Source organism: Ptychodera flava, chromosome 11 (assembly GCF_041260155.1).
Source record: "Ptychodera flava strain L36383 chromosome 11, AS_Pfla_20210202, whole genome shotgun sequence".
Lineage (NCBI taxonomy): Eukaryota > Metazoa > Hemichordata > Enteropneusta > Ptychoderidae > Ptychodera > Ptychodera flava.
The window spans coordinates 32,319,784-32,340,655 of NC_091938.1; the positions used below are offsets into that span (position 1 = coordinate 32,319,784).

At 38.7% G+C, this 20,872-nt stretch overlaps 2 protein-coding genes across 2 annotated transcripts in view; one reads left to right on the top strand and one right to left on the bottom strand.

Moving 5' to 3' along the window:
• LOC139144106 (uncharacterized) overlaps positions 1-5,080 on the bottom strand; it is a 54,098-nt gene extending 49,018 nt beyond the window's left edge. Inside the window, exon 1 of the mRNA XM_070714776.1 lies at positions 4,896-5,080. The gene's annotated coding sequence lies outside the window, so the exon portion shown is untranslated. The remainder of the gene's footprint in view (positions 1-4,895) is intronic.
• Positions 5,081-5,137: 57 nt separating this feature from the next.
• Positions 5,138-20,872, top strand: LOC139144107 (kelch-like protein 3). The gene is made up of 2 exons (XM_070714778.1): positions 5,138-5,401; positions 17,384-20,872. The coding sequence occupies exon 2, from the start codon at positions 17,417-17,419 to the stop codon at positions 19,673-19,675; it is 2,259 nt and encodes a 752-aa protein (XP_070570879.1). The 5' UTR covers positions 5,138-5,401; positions 17,384-17,416; the 3' UTR covers positions 19,676-20,872.

Sequence of the window (20,872 nt, forward strand, 5' to 3'; positions counted from 1 at the left end):
ACTTTCTTATTCATATTTAATGTCATAATGATTATCAAAAATTCAAATCAAAAAAACATGTTGACCATATGATCACAGAAAATATTTTGTTGCTCATCCTAATACGCGATCAACATGGGCTAGCTGTGTCATCTCTTTTGCATATTAATTCAAAAACATAAATATAAAATATATCAGTGCATTATTACACAAAATAGAAGATGTGTTTGGAATCACACATACATGTACACACTGTACCTGGTACAATCCTAAATAGTAAATTATCTTCTGACTGGATGCTAGGGCTATGCACAGTAAACATTCATGTGTGTTACTGTGTTATATGTCAGCATTCAGATCGTTTCAACTCAAAGTGCATGCATGTATATAAAAAGGAAAAAAGGAAAAAATGCTTGATGTCTCAGTTTTGCAAGAAAACCAGGATGAGAATTAAGCATGTGCTGGTATTATTCTTGCCAAAACTTGCATCCACCCTGAATGTTTACACAGCCTTCATGATGTCACTGCACTGAGCATCAAAGCTAGGAACACAATACTACACTCTTTGTGGACAAAATGTCTACATAATCAAGGACAGATTAGAAAATCTGAGCACACACATTTATCTTCTAACCTAACCTTTGATGTCAACATAAGACAGAAATATCAGTGACAGATGTTCATCATTCTCTTGAGAGCATAGCTGTCAGTATCGCCAATGCTGCACACCATACATGTACCAATACACATGTACAGGCATGTCATTGTCTGACTTTCCAAAACAGCTGTAGAATTTGACACGATCAGCAGCTGTATGACAAACACTATGTTTTCAACAGGATGGCATCACTATCTTTCACAGTATGCATCCTACATGTCACAAGGTTGCTGTAACATACAAAGTCAAGAAGGCTATAGTGAAGACTTCAAGGTCAACATTTATCGCAATTCCCAAGCAAACCTTGACTTTCTCAGTAAGGTACTAACTTGGAAAACACAGTCATTAAACAGAAAGATAAACTAGATACTGAAATACCCAGTACCAGTGATGAATGAAAGACCGTTACATGTACATGCAGTTCATATGGGTTGATCCACAGACAATATTTTCTTCTTCTCTGTGGTTGATCACCGACACATGACATTTTCTTTGGATTCACACATAACATTGTGGCAGAAATTTTGAACATTATAAATAAAATTTGTGTTTTTTTATTATTGCAAAAATGGTGAACCAAGAGAAATTTTTACCAGTGATATCTCACTAATAGGTATTTTTGTGACTTCTCGGCAAGTATTTTTGTTTACAACTGTACATATGGTACATGCAGGGTTTTAGAAAACATGGCCACCAAGATTTTGGTTCTCCTTATACAGTTATAATAAAGCTCCTTTAGCTGTATCTTCTGTTGCCTTTTTTTAACATATTTGTTTAGTGTGTAAAACACAGTATCTTGATCCTTTCCTCAAATCACGTCTTTCTGCAATTGGTATGCGGCTGATATGATTTACTGTTGTCTCAATTTACAACTTAAACCAGAATTTTTTTTTTACTACAGTAACACTGTATGATGTATGTATATACACATTTTTACACAAGGTGTTGTGTTGGCAAAGGTAACATATTTGTATTTCAACTAGTGTGCTAAATTCATTCACATGCAACGAGTCAAAAACTTTCTCTCTGATGTTAAGTTTTTTACAACTTCTGTGTCACCTACTCAAATGGTATGTATGGCTTGCAAGAAATTTCTATATTGACTATGATAAGTTGTGGTTAGCAAGAGAAGAATAAGAATGTGCACATTTAGAACAAACATAATGCAAATATCATATCAAACTTCATTACAATATTTACCCCCCCCCCTTCCACTGCAAGAACCCAATAACTTGCTATCTAACACCACCAGAGCTACACATTTACAATAATAGTGGATACTCAATTCCTTGAGTTTTACTCAACATCAGTTGTCACATATTTCAGGTAAATCAAAAGCTTGGAAAACTATAGGAATAATTATAGAGAAATTTTAGTTGAGTACAAAACAATTCATGTTCACCATCAAGATAAATTGGGTCATTTTGATCAAGAACTAGACTGGAAGATCCGTCGCTCGAGGGCGCTCTGTACGCTCCCCCTCTTACGGAGTGTAGGGAACGTCCTCAAGCGATGTATCTTTCAGTCTAATCAGGAACCTGACGAAAATCGATCATAAGCTCTTTTGTCTTTGATACATTTAGCGCTGAGAAATTTGAGCCACACCAATCAGAAAAATATTTTCTGTGATGAATTTTTGAGTCTAAGTCACTTAGAAGAGCAAGTACAGCTGCATTGTCTGAAAATTTGAAAAATGGGCTAGTTAGAGAACTACTCTGGCAATCATTTGTATACAAGATAAACAGGAACAGACTCAAAATACATCCTCGAGGGGCACAAGTGTTTGGACCGTGAAACTTACACATTGTGGTCCGTTAGTAAGGAAATTACAAACCCAGTGAATGATTCGAAAATGGATCATTGAAGTTCATTAATTTGTCAATCACACTTGTTACTGATTAGTGTGAAGAAAGGTAGAACTGAAATCAATGAATAAAATCTTGGCATAGTTACCGGCTTTATCAAGATATTCTAACAATTTATGGAGAAGACAAGCGACTGAGTCATCTGTACCTCTTTTACATTGATATGCTAAGTAATTTAGGTCCAATTTTGATTGAACGTGGTGAGGAGATTTGACAGAATCAACCTTTCAAAACATTTCATAATGAGGAATTTGAGGGCTACTGGTCTGTAGTGATTTGTGAAGGTGATGGAATTTTGGGAATGGATACGATTGTCAAAGTTTTCCAAAGTTTGGGGATAGTGCCAGTGTCAGTGGAACGCTGAAATAAATCTGAAACACAGAACCAAGTTCATCTGCGCAAGACCACATGACCTTTAAAAGAAATGAGTGTTCTACATACATGTAAATGACATTGATAGGTGCTAGAGTACTGTGGATAGCAATTGTCATTTGTACAGTAAAATGATTTGAGCTTGTATATTGATTGGAATGTTGCTTTATGACTTAATGCATGTTATGTAATGGAATGTTATGTTAGCATATATGTACGTGTAAGATTCAACGTATTCTTTTGATAGATTGTCACCCATCGCACTGTGCGGATTATTGGATAAGGGCTCACACACAGATGGCACGTAGACAACTTGGAGGACAACAGTGTCTGTGATAGAGATGTACATTTGCACGAATATTTTGAATATGAAGGAAGACACAGATAGGGTTAGGGATGAACCAGTGATTTTGGAGGGAAGTCAAAATATACAATTTCTGCTCTCAGTATCGATCAGGCAATACTTGCTACGGTTGTGCCAGATGTCTTTTCCCAGGAATGGGATATTAATGTGCTCGTTGCAGAAATATACCGGGTATATAAAGGGTATACAAACAAAATTACTTGAAGTATAGAGTATTTTCATCTGTCACAATTTTCCTTGAATAACTGATGATGATGATGATGATGATGATGATGATGATGATGATGGTGATGATGATGATGATGATGATGATGGTGGTGGTGTGGTGGTGGTGGTTGGCACACACATGTACGGTAGTTACAAAATGTCCGAGCACACTTCATTTTGACAAACCACTACAATATGAATATTATGATCGTGTTGCATACAAATGCACTCAAGATTCGGAACCCATGTGCTCCTAGCTGTGGGTCCATAGCTGTGGTGTTTTCGGACGGGATTCCTGCCTTTTACGGGCTGGTTTTGACTTTTTACGATTTTAACCCCGCCACCACAGCTATGGGAAAATGCGTAGAAAAGCGTCCATGTTACGCCCGACAGCACCCTTGTCGCAACTTTGTTCGGCGATATTTCGAAAAGTTTCCATCCAAATTACAAATTGCCAACACTCATCGACAACTTGGTTATTAGGGACTCACCACGACCAGAAATCCGCTTAAAATTCACTGAAATATCGCCGTTTTTCTAGCTTCAACCGACATGACTACCCGGAGATCGCCATTTTGCTGGCGTAAAACTGTTGTTCGAGGCTCTCTGCAGAACGTCACTACAGTGACGTAGCGGTGACCTCTCAACTTATAGAAAACAAACTGAGTATTTCATCGTGTGATATCGATGACCATCGTTTGTCCTATGGACATTGCCAGTCTCACATAACTGAAATCAAACTTTAACTTGGGAAAAAAATAGTTCAGTCCTGGGATCTGTGATTGTTTATGCGGCGCGGATGCCGGCCGTAATCTCTCAGTTTGTTTTTATAAGTTGAGAGGTCACCGCTACGTCACTGTAGTGACGTTCTGCAGAGAGCCTCGAACAACAGTTTTACGCCAGCAAAATGGCGATCTCCGGGTAGTCATGTCGGTTGAAGCTAGAAAAACGGCGATATTTCAGTGAATTTTAAGCGGATTTCTGGTCGTGGTGAGTCCCTAATAACCAAGTTGTCGATGAGTGTTGGCAATTTGTAATTTGGATGGAAACTTTTCGAAATATCGCCGAACAAAGTTGCGACAAGGGTGCTGTCGGGCGTAACATGGACGCTTTTCTACGCATTTTCCCATAGCTGTGGTGCGGGGTTAAAATCGTAAAAAGTCAAAACCAGCCCGTAAAAGGCAGGAATCCCGTCCGAGAACACCACAGCTATGGACCCACAGCTAATGTGCTCCCGGCCCCGCGCGAAACTCACAGGTGCATCCCTTCAAACAATCGTCCACACATACCGAAAGAGAGCGAGTGATTGACGACTCGAGTGTTGCGCAACGGCGGCCAACCTAAGCTACCTTTACACCTTACAACCTTTAGAAGTTCTAAGTACGGACGACAGCTGGCTGAGCTGTACGTAAACAAAGGTACACGTGCTTACTGCTATTTACATACATACCTGTCAATGAATTTGTAAGTGTACCAACACTGTCTAACTTCAGATCGTACTCCAAAACGACATTTCACTACTGACGCGTGGTAAATCGAAGAAACCTTTATTGGAGGGGACCGATGAGACCCTACTTTGTTATCTTTACCATTACGAAGTCACTCTCGCGCCGGAATTTGCACCAATCAAACGAATCATTCCTTGTAACAGTACTGATATGGTAAAATACCTTTGATTGGGCTGTAGAAGACGAGGTGCTATTCTGATTGGTTAATGCCAGTTTTTCCCTTGGAGAAAAGCCAACACGAACAAATTAACTTTCTATGGCAGATCGCCGGCGACACAGCTGTTTGGCCGTGAGGTGGAATCCGGATCTAACACAAGTGCGTCACTGTCAAATTGACCAAGACATTTCACGGAAGTGGCAGAACCTAAACATTATTTTAGCCAGCAGGTAGAGGTTCTTTCATTATTTGCCTCGAAGAAAGGAAAGTACAAACGCGAATCGTTTTTATGTAAGTACAAATACCGATCTCCTTACCAGTGCGATTACTTACTGTTTTTGACAACTCGGCACGACGGCGCAGTGACCGTCAGTTTTTAAAAATACAAGGAATCTGACATTTCTTTGAATTCAAATTCATCAATCTAAGATGTAACTGTCAAATGGTAATAGCGGATCATTATATGCATACGTTTCTATTCATATAATGCATGTCATGTGAATTTAGCTAAAGCTCGTGCGATGGGCGTCGTCAGGTTTGTCATTTCCATCGGTATGTTCTCTCTTCATCCGGCGTCCACATGTAAATAATGCGCTGCCGGTCTGAACCCTGCACCGCCCTGAGCAGTATAAGCCGGTGTCACGAAGAACACAGCCCCACAATAAGAAAGCAAGATAAAGCCAACCTCAGGAACTGTGTCTAATGACTGCCGAAACTATACTATACACATTGTTTCCGGTATATGAAAATCTCGCTTCAGCAGAACTCATTGGAATGGTATACACAGCATCAGTGTACCGGTATTATATTATGTCAGATGTAATTTAGGAGAATGCGAGTGCTTGATACAGAGTGCAGTACCCTTATATTATTTATAAATACTCAACTATACTTAGTGTCAGGAGCCTTGTGCTTGTAGGTGGATGCTTTTCAAAAACACAGTGACCCCTTCACCAAAATCAAACATAGGGTCCCTGACCAAAGAAACTGATGAGTCCCTGCATCTAAGACATCAGATTAGGATAGGCAAAATGTCTGAATGCTTAGGTTTCCATCTGAGAAGGAAAGGGTATGAGAGAATCGTATTTTATCGATGTCGGTACGGTCATATGACTTTAAACACGACACAATATGCAATAATTACGCAAATTGTCCGAGTCGAAAACGTAATGAAAACATCAGGTCGGGCAAACAAAATTAATGAAAAGGCTGGACAAAAATGTTAGAAAGAAATCTGATGTTGGTAGGCCTAAGTAAGACTGTGTTTAAAAGAATATTTCATTCGTAATATTCAGCAACGAACTCCGAAAAGTAATATATTGAAGTGTGAATTTGTCGGCGATGTTCGAACCTCCAGTCCAGATATCACTCAGGCTGTACATGGACACACATGCTTTTAGGCCATCTGCACATCGCAAAGTTGTCTAGTGTTTTTTAGCTCCCATAGCCATATGTATATATGGCAATGGAAGCTATTCTTATAGGCTAGGAAAATGTCTGTATGTATGTATGTCTGTATGTCTGTATGTCTGTATGTCTGTATGTCTGTCCGTCAACATCAAAAACTCCAAAACCGCTGTACATTTCATCTAGATATTTGGTGTGTACATGGATGATGGGCTGTAGATGAGATTTTGTTCAAATGAAGTTGTCATTGCCAAAAATATGCAAATTAAGTGAAAAAATGTAAAAACAGTCAAAATTGAAAAAACTCAATAACCACTGAGCAGATTACATGAAAAATTAGCATGTAAGTACTTTGGGCTGACATGAAATGATTGTGCGCATCTTGGGTCAGTATCTTGGACTTGCTATTTTTCATGAATTTTTTTGTAATGTTCTCCCATTTTTGGTCAAAAATCTCCTGCTCTGAAACCACAAGTCCGATTGATTTGAAACTTGGTATGGAAGTGCATAGGAGTGACCTTTCCCAAATTTGGGCAAATCGTGGTGAAATTTGCATATTTTTAGTTTACACGTCCATAGACTCCCATGTATAAGGCAGATCTCCATAGACTCCCATGTATAAGGCCACAAAAAATAAAAATTTAGTTTCTCATCGTATTCATATTGCAAAAAGGATGCAGTGACACAATTTTTAGTCCCCACGGATGAAGTCCAGTGAGCTTATAGATTGGGTCATGTCCGTCTGTTCGTCCATCCGTGAGTCCATCCGTTCACGCAGATATCTCGGATATTTTGACAAAATGTCATGTGACCTTGATGACCTTTGATCTCAAATATACATATTTGTCCATAACTCAGTAACCACAAGTGCTACCACCCTTCATATATGGTATGATGGGACAGCTTATGACGCCACAAATTGTACCTCATTAATTATGCACATATCTAATTTTGAGCGCGCCCAATAGAGCTAGAGGTCTGATTTTTGGTATATAGGGATAACTTAGCAAAACAATTTTTTGACAAAATGTCATGTGACCTCGGTGACCTTTGACCTCAAATATACATATTTGTCCATAACTCAGTAACCACAAGTGCTACAGCCTTCATGTATGGTATGATGGGACACCTTATGACGCCACATATTGTACCTCATTAATTATGTGCATATCTAATTTTGAGCGAGCCAATAGAGCTAGAGGTCTGATTTTTGGTATATAGGGATAACTTAGCAAAACAATTTTTTTGACAAAATGTCACGTGACTTGGTGACCTTTGACCTCAAATATACATATTTTTCCATAACTCGGTAACCACAAGTGCTACACCCTTCATGTTTGGTATGATTGGACACCTCATGACGCCACATACTGTACCTCAATAATTATGTGCATATCTCATTCTGAGCGAGCCAATAGAGCTGGATGTCTGATTTTTGGTATATAGGGATAACTATAGGGAGAAATTTTTTGACCAAATGTCATGTGATCTCGATGACCTTTTACCTAAAACATATGTTTATGTCAATAAATAGTAACCACAAGTGCAGGGCTCGACATAAGCGCTAGCCCACTAGCCCGAGGCTAGTAAATTTTCAAGAGGACTAGTAAAAATGTCTTCGGAGGTAGTCCTGCGGACTAGTGCAATTTTCAAGTTCCGTAGCTGTCCAGGAAAGTTTATCGCTACAAAACTAATGGGACGCCGGGCCACTCATTCGATAAGAATGAACCAACTCCAAGCCTCGAACATTTTATATAAAAATAAACTAACTTTTACCCAAACAAATTGGACAGTGAAACAGTGAAGCAAACTTTATTGATCACCAACTTAAAATGAAACAGTTTACCTGCTACGGAGAATCAAATTGTACTGTACATGCCAGTAACATGGCCCCGGGAAACATGGCTCAATGCAACGCTGAGCATCAAACGGAATTGTCTGCACGTCGTGTATTTTGGTTTGCTTAAAGCTTATCACTTCGCCTAAAAACATGAGCAACCCCATAATTTCGTTCAAACACTGTATCCTTGCCTTTCAAAGAAGATTTTTCTCAGATTTCTTCAGGGCATTCCCAAACAACACCTCCGATAGTTCGTAGCCAGCTTGACCCTGCTTTAGAATGCCTCCACATGCTGACCTCCATATATAGTCAAGACCCCCTAGCTTGATTGAAGCTGATCTTAAAAAGAGCCATCTAGCTTGCCAAAACAGTGCTATGGCAAGTTGCTACTGCTTGTACAGGTGAGGGAATTCCTCACAGATAATAACTTGGTGCTAGCAACTTATTGTTTTGCCATTTTAGTGGAAAAGTGTAAATTATTGGGGCAATAACAGTGAAGTGAAGTGAACCTTAAAACAGTAGTGAAAAAACAACGTATGAAATAATGGGTGTATCAGACTGTTGTATCCAATCACTTCTGGGAGTCATTGGTTATTTTTGTGCTAATCACATTTTGTTACCAGTAACTGGCAAAAACTCATAAAAGACACAAGCACATGAAATGGTAAAATGCAACATTTTTACTATTAAAAACAAAATTTTTCACAAACCATTATTACAAATGAGAGGTCCTCCCCACAAGCTGGTCAATTTTAAAATGTGATATATGTCAAAAATATGAAGGCACTCCACTGGAACATTTGTGAATGGCTGTATGAATTTCAGTTCTGGAGAAACAAATCTGTCCCCACCATGAACAAACATGTTCTTTGCAAATTAGTGGCGCACTACCTGAGCTATGAAGGATTTTCCAACAAATTCATTCCTACGTCTGATTTTATTCTTGATGGCAATAGGCTATTTTCATGACCTCTCCTCCTACACAAGACATTTCATTCAGGTTATTTTAGTGCTTTATATATGATTCAAAGTTAAACATTTTGCAGTAAGCAAATGTGCTGGTCTTGCATGAAAGTTAGTTATTGGGTTTAAAAACCTTTGCGACAAAAAATATGAGAATGGTCATATACACCTCTTTACAACATGAGAGCAACATTTGGCTTTGCTTGAGCAGGACTAGTAGATTTCATTTAGGACTACTAAAAATGAGCTGCTACTAGTCCTTCGGGCTAGTGGATGATTTGACCTTACGTCGAGCCCTGAAGTGCTATGTCCTTTGTATTTAGTAGGATGGGAGACCTTATGACAACACACGCTTTACCTCATTAATTATGTACACATCTAATTCTGGGCAAGCGAATAGAGCTAGAGATCTGATTTTTTGGCATATAGGGATTAATTAGCAATATAATTTTTTTTTTCAAAATGTCATGTGACCTCGATGACCTTTGACCTTGATTATACATATATATGCATATTTCAGTAACCACAAGTTCTATACCCTGCAATTTTGATAGGATATTAGACCTTAAGATGTCACATCTTGTACCTCATTTATAATGCGCATATGTATTTCTTGGCTGGCCAATACTGCTAGAGGTCTGATCTTTTTCCCGATTTCGAACCATAACTTAGACATGCCTCATGTGTTTCAAATTGGGAACAACGACATAGACCTATGTGCCCATAGATCTCAACATATACACTCCAGTGATACTTCTTAATGACCACATTTTCCTGCCCCATCAAGACTAATACTCCTATTTCAAGTGGGGACTATGTCATTGTAAATGACTTGTTGAGTTAATGGTTGTATCACAGTATTCGATATATCTAATTCTGTATTTTTTCCATTTTATATTCTGAATAATTACATTAAACATATTTCACTGTCTCCAGTACATTTCATTTAAGTATTTTCACTTCATGCACTTATCCCTTTCACACATGTTCAAATATCTGACCAGAGAACAAACACTAAATAGTCCAGGATGGGAGCTACAGTGTCATTGACGCTATTTTTTTGAAAGTTGTTCTCTTGTTAAATCAAATGTAAAACATTTATGCTACGGTCATTCTTGTTAATTTTACGACTTCAAATCGTAATGATTTTCTCTGACCAGACCGATTATAACGACTGCGTACGTAGGCTGACCTTGACCCATAAAACATTGCCGGCTTCACGCATGCGCTACATCCGCTATTGCTAAGGGGACACCCACAACACTAGCGACGTGTGCATGGCTGAAGCCGTGCAGAAATACAAGAAGATTGAACTTTATATAATCTAACTTCATATCCATTCCGACCAGTATACAGTCGTGGAGAAGAAATGCCGGGAAAAATGTCAAAAACTACTAGCCGCGACCGGTCGCGGAGAAAGATGCGGGAAAAACACAACTCTGCTAAGAGCCACGACCTGCGACCCGTCGTGGAGCAAAAAGGTCAAAAACTAAGAGTCACGACGAGCACAGGTCATGGAGAAAAATCACAGAAAAAACTCTACTGAAAGCCACGACCTGCGACCGGTCGTGGGGAAGAAGGACAAAAATAATCAGGCCACGACCTGCGACCGGTCGTGGAAAAGAACGGCAAAATTAATCAACTTTGCAAAAATCCACGACCTGCGACCGGTCGTGGGGAAGAAAAACAAAAATAATCAAGCCACGACCTGTGACCGGTCGTGGAGCAAATATTAAAAGGAAAACCAACGCTACTGAAGGCCACAACATGACAACTGGTCGTGGAAGGTTCCTGAATGAACAAATTAGTTAAAATTCGTCCAACTTCTGGTGTCGGAAAGAACACCCGGTTGGGTGGTACCGTTGTGGTAATTACCTCATCACGCATGCGTGTTTAAATCTGTCATGACCAACTGGAACGGCGCCTAATACTGAACATTCACGACCGAAATTGAGTCGTACGACCGGTCGTGTAGTGTGCTCATATAAAACGTTGTCTCATTTTGGGCCACATATGTACCATCACTCCTTACAATTTGCAAAGACACGTTTAAGTGAAACTAACTTTTTCAATCTGACAGATGATACTTTGTAATTGACTAAACAATGACTGACATTCAGTGAAATGGGCATTGTCATGGTCATTGATTTCTGAGCATGTCTTGAAAAGTAAAGGGTGTGTTTTCTACGTCCTTGAAACATCAGAATTTGTAATAAATCAGTACTGTTTCTGACATGACTTCCTGTTTTGTCATTCACCATGGCTGGAGTACTTAGTGACAGAGTAATTGGAGTGTAGAATGTTACATGACTAACAAGTACCTGTATATGCACACATCCTTGCCTACACATACATGTACAATGGGCCATCACTTGTACATACATGTACACATGTAAAATTTTGCAATAAATTCCTTGGCAACTAGCATGCATTAGCACAGGTCATTAACCGATAGTGCTCATTTAACCCTTTTCCTGCCAGACAGTAATAACTGTATCACTTCCCCATCAGCCAAGTCAGTAAAACGCAGTATTGAGCCAAAAAATGACGTAGTTTCACCCACTTGGCTTGATATGTTATAGCATCTTTTGTCCAAAAAAAATCAACTTTACAGTATTTATGTTTTCAACAGCCTTCAAATGTACAGTATTATGTTAAAATACATCATATGGAATACGTTGTGTTTCATTAATTTTAACCATCTTGACCTGGTGGTGAAATATGGACTTGGCAGGAAAAGGGTTTACAGTACTCAAACTTTGCCTGTTATCCGGCCTGTTATATAAACTGACTATGCCTGCTTCAACAGTTTGGCCTTTAACCTTGCTTAATTTGGTGCCACATCCATATGGTGTGAACCTGACTGAGTCTGCACTCACACATACATGTACTGCATGAAGGCCACCAAAGTAGGCATGGAGAACTATGGACAATCTACTTGTACATGGAATGGAATGCATGGTGCAAGAAACATATTGAGCAAATTTCTTAATCTATGTGTATTACCATATTACTTTGTATGTAGTGCATAAATATAGTCAAGCACATCATTGAAAGTGAGTAGATGCATATTACCAATGTACCAGTACCAAAACTAACCTGTGATACCAATTTGTAGAAGTCTGTCAGGGAGTAAAATCAAATACTAGCAGTAGATGTAGTGTGGCTTTACTTTAATGCCACTTCAGCTCTTAGTATGATATTGCCATTCATGTGTGAAGTCATTTAGAACTCTCCACATTCAGGATTAAAAACTAGGCAAAAGTATGATAAGCTGATCAACATCTGAAAAAAAAATGTTATGATTTACTCATATAGTAGACTTTTCAGTGGCAATACATTTGCTTGCTTGGTCATTTACATCACATCCTTTTCCTCATGTTTCCTGTGAAAGGGAAATGTACACTTCTAAGATGTCAGTGATATTTGATAGCACTTCCTCAAAATTGGCCAATTCTTTCAGATTTACCCTGCCAGACCTACATTTGTATCACATCCCCATCTGTCGATTCAATGAAAAGCAGTATTGAGGGAAAATGTATGTGTATTTTCATCAACCTAATATATATATTTTAGCAGGTAAAGCAAGAAAAAATAGCATTTTACAGTAGGCTTACAGAAGCCGTAAATGAAATGTTCAAAATTCAACATACAAAAAATGTAATGTCTTGCCAGTTTTAATGAACTTGACCTGGTGGTGAAATATGAATATCCATATTTATTTCATTCATGGAAGTCATTGATGTGTTATTGTATGAATCAAGCGTACATGCAGTTCTCATCCAAGCATGACCATCGTGTCCTGTCCAAGGTGTCTATCAATAAATATGTATTGTGTTATTGTCTGTCTTGTGCAGGGAAACATGAATTTAAGTTTTCCTGTCTAGGCCTTTGTGTTGGTATGGAAGTGTTGAACAAATTAAAAGCGGATATTTGAACAGAAGGAATTTCAATTATGAAACTTCATAAACAGAAGTAATAAAATTAAGTGGCCTTAAACTAAAGAGGTGGAAAAAAAAACACAATGAGTAGCTGATAAATTGTGTGATAAACCATGGCCTTTAAATGGAGTCAACACTGGCTATTTGATAAGGAATGATACTTGTAAACACAGTCAGGTAAACATATTGGAAGGCAGACTAAGGCCACTGAGTGGCACTGACCCAGACTGTATTTCATTCTAGATTTCCCAGCCACATTACTATTCTGTACATAATATGTATAAACACTTGAAGCATATTCAAGAATTTATTAAGTCAGCATCAGAAACAGATCCCCTGAACTCAGTACAAAATCTTCATTACATCTTTTGCTGTCATGGTCACAATTATCATATCTCTGCACCTTTGCAGTGTTACAAGGCCAGGTCACATCAAGAAGAAATAATATCTACATACATGTACAAAGTCTTTCTGTTTACCATTTCCTTTGAGTTAATATATCATTTATGGATGAATGCAACTTGGGTGTAGTTGTTATTGTTCACTGAAAGGTGCTGTAATTACACATTACCATGAACCCCTCATACATAAATTTGCATGTAAGTAAATCTAATTCACTAAATGCAATGAAAAGTCTAAAAACTAAAATACATCATAATACTTGTGTCTCTGCATTGCCATCAAATATTTCATTACACATGTTATCTCCATGTCAAAAATAGCAAGTCAGTGTTGAGGACTGTATAATTACGATGCTGCAGTTCTCCCTCCAACTTTTAAATGTTTCTTTAAGGAAATTAAGCCATTTATTTAAATTTCCTTCAGTCAGCCAACTTCATGTCATGTATACATACGGTATGTGTATAAAATTTTGACATTTCTGGATTGAATTTGAACCCTCTTAAGCTGAACACATCGGTTTGTGCTTCTGAACAAAGCAATATGTACTCAAGATATAATACAAATTGATATGTTATTCAAAAGTACCTCACCACCCCTATAGTATTATCATACATGTACATTCATCGAACTAGGCTAGATATGGTTAATTTGATGCTGCACACCACAACTATCATGAGGTATATTTATAAAAATTCAACCAGACCTACTAGCGCATATGGACTAATATTGGTCATGTGATGCACACAGTATAGACCTGTATTGTAAGTGATGGCCTTACAGTCTGGTATATCTGTAGATACACAGTCTCGCCAAGGACTCGGCATGCTTTTGGCAGATACCTTCAAGGTTGTGTTATTGTGTACCGGTTTAATGAAACACCTGCGTTTTCACTACAATGTTTATATCCCAATTTGAATGATAGATTTGCTAGCACTGTTATGGTGAGGTAAGGGGAAGGGGTTCACTTGGCAGTGTTCCATTTTGAAAGCTGTGACATGCAGTTTATCACGTACATGTACAGAAAAATATCAGCCGGACAAAAAGACAATGTGATTGTACTTCCCAATACCTTAGTTGCTAAGGAATAAAACCACATGAAAACTATCTATTGAATACTTTTAGTTTCATACCCTATGTATATGATGTGTCAAACAACCGTTTCCATGCAATTAACATAGTTCCACCTTTCGGTCGTGTAAATAACACTATACCGGTAATACCATACAAATCATGACAAGTTTATGTAATGACAGCTGAGTGTATCTTCAGCTACAGTATTCTGAACAACACAGGTTAATTTGAATACTTAGGATTAAAACAAAAAACCTCAAATGTGTCTCACATATTGTACAAAAACACACATTTATATCTCAGTGATCTGATCTGCTGCTTCACTCTATTTGTGTTTTATCAATGAGACATAAATGATCAGATTAAAAGTACACCTGTGTACAGTGTGTGAGTACTGTATTTGTACAACAACTCTCCATGAAAACTCTAAGATTTCAAATGCACTCTACTCAATGCGATGTGTGATTAAATGCATCAGTCAAATTCTTAATAACTATTCGGCTGAGGAAATGTGTCATCAAGTTGCAGGTACATTTAGAGGTCCTCTGCCATTTCACAGGAAATTCTCTGCTTTTTGCCGCATACAATCTTTGACAATTACACTGACTAGTATTCTCTGGACAATCTGAATAATAACACTGATCCCATCAAACAGACTATCACTAAACCCCTGTACTGTCAGGCAGTCAGTAAAAATTGGTATTGAGCTAAATCGATATGAATTTTTACCTGCTTGGCTCGGTACGTTATGGTAGGTTTGGTCATAGAAAATTATATTTTTACAGATAAGCATTCATGGGCTGTCAACAATTCACAAATTTTTGTTAAATTGAAATATTATATTGGATCTGTTATGCCTATTTGGTTTTAGATAACTTGACCTGATGGTGTCACATGAATTTGGCAGGATGAGAGTAAACATGAATCCTCTTGTTTACAAAAATATTTAGACCTTTACTTTCATAGTTAGATTTTATAAAATGCCTTATTTGACCTCGTAAAAATTTTTATTAAAATAATGGAGAAATCAAAGCTCTGAACAGCTGCTGGTACATATTTTTGACACTTCAAAAATGGACATCTGTCTGTATGTACATGTACTACATATATTCATAATGATGATTGGTACATTGTATTGAACAGATAATTTATAATATCAAAATGGAACAAGTGAATGATACTGTACTTCAACTTCCAAGTTCATTTATAATTGAACATGGGGTCTTTCAACCAGGGATATTACAGTAAGGGGCAACATCAAAAGTTTTGTGTCAGATAAAACCACAGAATTATCTAAGGCTTTGTTTGAACATAGCGGCAACTGACCCGACCCAGTCCTGTTGATACGCAGATTGTTGACCTTTGTTGCAAATATGAATTACAGTTTGATACACTTCTAATAAAACTGTATCACAGTATAATAGGGTCTGAGGTGGATGTGCATGTGTGTGCATGTGTGTGGGGGGGGGGGAGCCAGCTGATCTGTTATGAGCAGCTTTAAATTAATCAGGTCTGTTTTACTGTATTCGTGGATGTTTTGAACAAAATTCTTTGGGGAAGTGAAGGCTGTCTGCACATGTCACTACAATTCAAAAATTCTCTTCATCTGCCCTCTACTTTTGCCTTCTCACCACACAGATTACTCACCACCGGCCCTCTCCGGTTGTAAAGTTTCCCAATGCCCTTTCCCATCAACATATCTCACTGGCTTCATTGACACCCCAATAGCCAAATTATACTCAAGACTTTTTTCAAGTTTACCTGTTCATGTATACTAAGCAAAAGAATACAATATGCCTGAGTGTGCTTATTGAAAAGTTGCCAACCAATTTGCGCACAAATCAGTTTACAAATACCTTGATGTTTCAAACAGCTTTGCGACAGATCTGTGTGTCTGCAATCCTTTGATTTCTGTACAACTGTACATAACTTCGACAGCTATGAAAATTTTTTTTAATGTGTATGTAAGGTGAGTGGGTCAGTTCTTTTGACTGGATTCAGCAAGATTTGTACACACAATAATTTTTGGGATAAAACATCCAGGAAGGAGAAATTTTGAATGTGTTTTAGTGTTCCTTTCCTTGCATTGAAATATACTGTATTCTTTTAGTTAAAGATACAATACATATATTCAGTTCAACCCAAAGATTGGCATGTTTTGTATACAGATAACCTGGCAATGGGTTCAATAAACTGGCTAAGTGTCTAAAGGGGCAGGATTTAGTTCTGATGTGAGTCAATTGAACATTGTGTAGTTTGTTCCTACATATACATGAATGTGGTAACATGTTTATTTTGTAGTAAATGAAATGAAAAGTGACCCATGCGGGACTCGAACCCACATCCCCCAAATACATTTCGGATGCTCTACCAACTGAGCTAATGGATCAGTCGGAATTACTGTGGTCAGTCCTGTCACTTAGATGGGGCTCTTCATTTCATGTGCATGTGAAAACTGGCTGTGTTCTACTGCTGTGTGCTACTAACACTGTATACATGTACATGTAGGAATCGAATTTATAGATATGTTTATTTCTAAACAGTAAAGTACACAAATTTGTTATACATTACAAAATATACATACATGTACATGTATCAGTACCAATTCATTGTTAAAATTCACTTCTGTTTCTACTTCATTTCTTGCAGATAAACTTACTGGAATTAAGAAAATAATAACTCATGATGAATATTATGGAAAAGTCTGAACAGAGCGATCAACTCGTCCAACATGCAACACAAGTACTTTTGTCCATGGACAGACTTCGTCAAGACAGAGTGCTCACTGATTACACCATCTATGTTGAGAACAGCCAAGTTAACTGCCACAAGATTTTATTGAGAATATGTGGCGTTGACTTTTCTGACTTTTGTTCAGGGAAGGAAGCCATCAGTAGGAGACAGGTCGGGAAAAACACTGCCATCAATGTTGATAACATCGCAGCCAGCATTGTCAAGGCTCTGGTAAATTTCTGTTACACTGGCCGAATTCTGATCACTAAAGAGAACGTCCAGCAGGTGTTACAGGTGACATCGTTGATGAGACTGACCTTTCTCGCGGAGGAATGTTTGAAATTCATGGAGATCAGCCAAGAGCTGGACGAGATTCAGGACAATCTTGTGCCAGACCAAGCTGTCGTGTGTCAACCGATGCACGGTGTTCAAGTGCTGACAGAGTTTCAGTTCATGAAAAGCCACGCTGAAAACACAGACGTCTCTCTGGTGTGCCAGGAGGATGAGTTTTCATGCCACAGTCTAATACTCGCTGCATGCAGTGACTACTTCAAAGCCATGTTCACTCATAACTTCACCGAGCAGAAGGCAAAGAAAATTGACCTTTCAGAGCCAGCTGATATTGTGGAAGATTTGGTGACGTACATGTACACGTCAAAGTTCGACATCGAAGATGAGGACATCCTTGAACTCCTAGCCAGTGCTGCATATTTTCAAGTGTGCTTTCCACCAGCAACAATCAGCAGTATCAAACGCATTGTTAATCCGGAAAATTGCTTTAAAATATTGGACATTTCAACCGTCTTCAGTCCCGAGCTAAGAGACGATGTACTGCTGTATATTTTCAAAGCATTTCCAAAGCTAACTGACAATGAAGATTTTTACAATTTACCACTGCCAGTTTTAACTCAGATTCTCAGCGATGACAGATTGAATGTACTTGCTGAAGAGATTGTCTTCACTGCAGCGTGCAGTTGGTTGAACTATGACATAGACACACGGTGGTGCTACCTTGATGAGCTAATGGAATGTGTACGCTTTCCACTTCTTCATGATTCATTTCTGCAGAGTATCTCCAAACAGCATCCTTACATTTTGAAATCAGGTACCTGTAAGGAGAAAGTTGAAGTAGCCATCAAGACTAAGCAAGTACTGTCATCGTCCGGCGAAACATTCAGTGAGAAATGCCGTCCAAGAAATTCAATGAATCAGGACTTGATCTTTGTGTTGACTCGGGCCTTTGATGGTTCTCATGGACCGCGATGTGCATTCTTGGGACTCTCAGACCACACGGTGCACCATGTTAATGCAACTAGTGGTAACTTGCCCCCTGGCTTGTCTCGATTCACCATCATATCCAAAGACACCGATATATTTGTGATAGGAGGCTGGGATACTGACCATGACGTAGCTTGCCAAACAACATGGAAGTACAGCATCACCAAGAATGCTTGGATCCGCTGTGCTGACATGAGCCTGGCTCGCTATGATGTGGCTGTCGGAGTCATGGATGACAGCATCTATGCCATCGGTGGACAGATCGGATCCATAGATGTGGCTCATCCTGTAGCGGCAGTGGAGAAATACGACATAGGAACTGATCAGTGGATAGAAGTTGAACCACTGCCAACGCCACTCACCAAGCCAGTGGTGACAGTCTACAAAGATAGAATCTTTGCCATGGATGCGGCTAGCCACTCCAAAGTCATCCGCACACTGTGTGTGTACCACAGCTATACTGGACTGTGGGGTGTTGTACCAGCTGGTGTTGGTCTGATGAATATGCGTTACATTGAACATCTGATGACCATGAACAACTCCATCCTGTGCTGGGGACTTTACGACGCAGAAGGCTGTCAGCTGACTTACAACGCCTTCCAGAGGTTCAACGCAGAGAATTTCCCCCCGCGCCGTGGCGGCATGCTGGTTCGTCACCCTCCCCTGGTGTCGCCGAGACTGCAGCACCCGGCAAAGTTTGAACCAGTGAATCCAGTAGGCCTGGCAATGAACAACAACACAGTGTTCGTCATCAGTGATGCTCAGGCCAGGCGTGGTAGGCATCTGTTGATAGATAGGTACAATCCATACAGCAATGAATGGGCTGAGCAGATTGAAATCAGCACTCCACTGTCCAAAGGAATTACATCCGGACTTCAGTGTGTGGTTTACAAAGGCTACATTGCTAGACCATGGCAGAATGAAAGCTAAAGGGAAAAGCATGCATCATATAGCTTCTAAAGTGCAAAAAAAAAGATGTAATATGTGTATGCAAGGAATGGATGCTACAAATTGTGCTTGGTCAAAGGTCACATCAGTTGTCCACAGCAGCCACGTGCCCCTCCTATCAAAGTCTGTCCTTTGCATAAGGCTACAAGGGATTAGATATAGAGTATATCTACGCTTTCAAACAAAATGATTGAATTTTGCTGCTTAAACATTTTTCTGAAATAATATTTCACTTCATATGCTTATCATTATCAGACAACAGTGTTTGACATGCTTTAACACAAGTGTTTTGGTTGACTGTGCCATATTTGTGAATCAGATACAATATATGTACCTGTAGTTTGTAGAGAGATAAAGATCAGGGATGTTGTCAGATTTCAAAGGCAACATTGTGATTGATAGATTTCTAACATTTTTTTTCTGTCTTTGACTTGAGCAGAATTATACCTGTAGAATTTGTAAATCTCAAACTGTATAGTCAGTGTAAATGCTTATTTTTCTAGAGACATTTTTATACATGGATAATGTGATGATATATCATGATTTTATGTCGTTGTTGTCTGATGGCATGGAGCGCAGTCTCCTTGCCACAAGGGATGGTGTTGATGAAACATGGCAATGAAAGAGCAGAAATAGGTCAGTGACATGTCACCATGGATACAATCACCAAAAAATCATGTGATAGTGAAAAAAAATCAATCGATTGGAAATTAGCCAACAACTGTACATGCATAACCCATATACTGTACCATTGCCTGTAGGAAGTCACCCATGTTTTTGATACATACGTGCACATGTAGGCATAGACACAGTATAAGTGTGTCTATAATGTAGACTATCACTATAAACAAGCCTCAGTGTGCGTTGAAATATTTTAGGCATTTGCTGTGTTTGCATAGCTACTACCCAAGGGAGTGTTCTGTTTGCATGTGTATGAACACATACATGTAACTATCAGTTTGGTCTTTATCAAGCTATGCCATATTGCCCATAAATCTAAAGAGAAGCAGCAGAATAAAAATAATTGATTCAAAATATTTAGTAACTAGTAAACACAGTATTGTCATAGTGAATCTCAGTGCATGGACCATAGCCTGCATGTCTTTGTAGCTCAATGCCTGATTTCAAAATAATATTTCAAGCTTTTTAAAATCACTCTGGTACATTATTTTCAAGAAA